The sequence below is a fragment of the Arachis ipaensis genome, chromosome B07 (genome assembly GCF_000816755.2).
Source record: "Arachis ipaensis cultivar K30076 chromosome B07, Araip1.1, whole genome shotgun sequence".
Lineage (NCBI taxonomy): Eukaryota > Viridiplantae > Streptophyta > Magnoliopsida > Fabales > Fabaceae > Arachis > Arachis ipaensis.
The window spans coordinates 97575979-97579514 of record NC_029791.2 but is presented as its reverse complement, the minus strand read 5'-3'; the positions used below and the strand labels follow the sequence as shown (position 1 = coordinate 97579514).

At 39.4% G+C, this 3536-nt stretch overlaps 1 protein-coding gene across 1 annotated transcript; it reads right to left on the bottom strand.

Moving 5' to 3' along the window:
• Positions 1232–2191, bottom strand: LOC107607479. Its single transcript, XM_016309428.1, has one exon. The coding sequence runs from the start codon at positions 2189–2191 to the stop codon at positions 1232–1234; it is 960 nt and encodes a 319-aa protein (XP_016164914.1).

Here is a 3536-nt window from a genome sequence, read left to right as displayed (position 1 = left end):
ATGACTGTAAAATAAATAAATAACTGTAAAATAAACTTTTGGCAAGGTATGAGAAATTAGAGGTCCTATCCTAGCTATCCTTATCAATGATGATGAAAATTGAATCTTAATTCCACCTTGTTAACCTTTACTAAGGCAAAGGACGGTCAAGGGATTAATTGGTTTGATCTTTGGATCCTATTTATTTCCTAAGAAAAGATTGGGATTATTGAAGTTTAATTTAATTAACAAAGATAACAATTATCAATCATGTTTGAGTTTGATAATTTCTGAGTTACTGATTTCTTAACCAAGACCAAAAGGAGAAAAGTAAATCTACTGGAATAAAAATGTCTTCAGATGGGAATAACAATAATGTAAATAAAAGAAAGCAATAATAAACTGAAATACCTCAATTAACATTAATTCAAAGAGTAATCTGTGACATAGAAGAATTCATAAATCAAATTAGAAAAATAAATAAAAGGAACATTGAACCTGTAATGAAGAAGAAATAATCCTAAATCCTAAAACTAAATCCTAAGAGAGAGGAGAGAACCTCTCTCTCTAAAAACTACATCTACTCCTAAAATTGTGAATTATGAGAGCCTGATGATGAATGGATGCATTCCCCCACTTTATAGCCTCTAATATGTGTTTTCCGGGCTAAAAACTGGGTCAAAAGCAGCCCAAAAATCGCTCCCAATGATTTCTATTACGTTCAGGTCGTGGAAAGGTGACGCGGAGGCGTCGTCCATGCGGTGGCGTGGATTGAAGTTCGCAGATGAAACGCTGGCGCGTCATTCACGTGTTCGCATTGCCTAACTTCGGGGCAGATATAGCAAATTATATATCAAATCGAAGCCCCGGATGTTAGCTTTCCAACGCAACTGAAACCGCGTCGTTTGGATCTCTATATCTAAAATTATAGCCGTTTGAGTGTGAAGAGGTCAGGCTAGACAGCTTAGCAGTTTCTCCAACTTCTTGTATTCCTTCCACTTTTGCATGCTTCCTTTCCATCCTCTGAGCCATTCCTGCCCTGTAATCTCTGAAATCACTTAACACACATATCAAGGCATCTAATGGTAATAAGAGAGGATTAAACATAGGGAACTTAAGGCCAAAGAAGCATGTTTTCAATCAAAGCACATAATTAGGAAGGCAAATGTAAAACCATGCAAATAGTATGTGGGTAAAGAGTTGATAAAATCCACTCAATTGAGCACAAGATAAACTATAAAATAGTGGTTTATCAGCCACACTTGTAATATAGCTTCTTACCCAACTGGCATGGCTTATTCGGATGGTAGTTCCCACACTCCTGACATTTTATAGTAGGGGAGTAAGCTCTTGACTGCTTTCCTTCATCATATCTCTTGAAGTTTCGTCCCCTTGGTCCAAGGTAATCATTGCGTTCCCTACTAGTATTTCCCCCAAGAGTGTCTTTTGACGAGGCTATCGTCTTCGGATGTTCTTCAACAACCCTCACCTTGTCCACCAATTCAAAGAATCTCCTAATCTCCAATGGAGCCATAACACGTCTGATATCTTCTCTCAGCCCTACTTCATATTTGACGCATTTCCATCCCTCATAGGACCCAGAAGTACCCTGACTTATTCTCGAGAACCTACAGAGTTCCTCGAACTTGCTGTTGTATTCTGCTATAGTCGTGGACCCTTGCTTCAGCTGTAAGAGCTCCAATTCTCTGGCCTCCCTTAATGACTCAAGAAAGTACTTCTTATAGAAAGCTTCCTCGAATAACGCCCATGTAATTTTCACATTCTGTTGGTGTAGTAGTCGGCGCTCTTCTTGCCACCATTGTTGAGCTTCTCCCACTAGTTGATAAGTCGCATGCTCTACGAACTGGTCATAGGGTACATGTTGAGGTAGTAATGCACGCTCCAAAGCTTGGAACCAGTTGTCTGCTTCATTATGGTTTGTCGAACCATTGAAAACCGGCGGGCCAGCTTTCCAAAAAGCAGCTAGAGTTCTTGGAACACCTCTCAAGCTGTCCTCAGCACCTTCTCCATTTTCGTTTCTGCTTCCGGCCGGTTGAGCTAACCTCTGCACAACTTGCAGAGTCGTAGCAGCATTGGCTTCCATGGTGTTCGCCAAATTCGCCATTGCCGCCATGAACTCGGCATGGCTATCAGCCGATTGCTCATTCCTACTCTCTCTTGAACGTGCTCGACCTCGTCCGCGAGTGGCCATTGGGTTTCCTGTCTACACCAAACAATCGATATCGAGGTGATCAGTCCCAATATCAAAAGCCTAGTGCTTCAATTATCCCCAAACAGGCACTCACAAACAAGCATGCTATGCAATATCAAGCAGATAACCTAATAGCATCAAAGAAAAAGACACACAGAGTGTGCAATGAAGCACAATCGATTCATCCCTCAGGCTCACAAGGACAAACCACTCTAATACCACTAAATGTAATACCCTAATTACCCTAAGCCTTATCTCATGCCGTAAAGAAAAGGTTAATTTAAGGTCACGATAATTCTAATGCTTATACATAATATATTTAGAAAGAAATAGAAGTTCTAGAAGCCCGATGAAGAAATAAGCTCAAAAACAGAGATACAAAAGCGCGAAAAGTTCACTCAAAACTACAAACTTAAGACACAAGATATAGATACAAGATAAGGAAGCATAAATAGATATATGAGTATAATAGTCATAAGGAACTAGCCTCAACCCGCGGAGTTTAGGCCGACTAATTATATACAAACATGCAGAGTTTCGAAAATATTAATCAAGGATTACGACAGTTCTAAGCTCATACATATGATATATAGAAGGAATAATATTATCTAGAAGCCTAATGAAGGATAGAGTTCAAAAATAGGATTTAAAAGTGCAAAACGAACTAACAAAGCGTCTAACTTAAAGCACAAGAAATTGATGTGATATAAACAAAAATAATAGTAGAATCGTGTAATATCATAAGAAACTAGCCACGGATCGCGGAGTTTAAGCTGGCTAGCCAAATATACCGACAAAAAGGAAACTGAAGTTTAAAATGGCTTATACAAGTTTTGTTCTCTCTCAAATACAAGCCTCTAGGCCAAAACAAAATACAAAAGTGAGAGACAAATATGAAACAAACCAAAAAGACTCCAAAAAAGTAACCGGATCCTCCGCTTCTATCACCATCCAGACAACTCACCGAGGTGGGTTGCGACCTGTATCTGAAAACACAACAGAAAATATGGTATGAGAACCGGAGGTTCTCAATATGGTAATAGTGCCCAGTGATGTAGGATATAAGACCCCGGGACGCCAAAGGTAATCCTAGACTCCATATCCATCACAAGAATTCAAGCTTAAAGCATTTTAAACCAATTAAGCATAATTATATAAAACCTTAACAAAACTTAAACCATAGCACCAAAAAAGGGTAATCTATCTTAGGGGATTTCTAATCTAATCAAACACCGCTGTCCCACAGCCTTCACCAACCGATCCTCCATGCGATCCCATCGCCGCCGCCTTCCGAACCTCCTCAATCCCAGTAGAAAGCACAATTAATTACATGGCAAGTAAATCA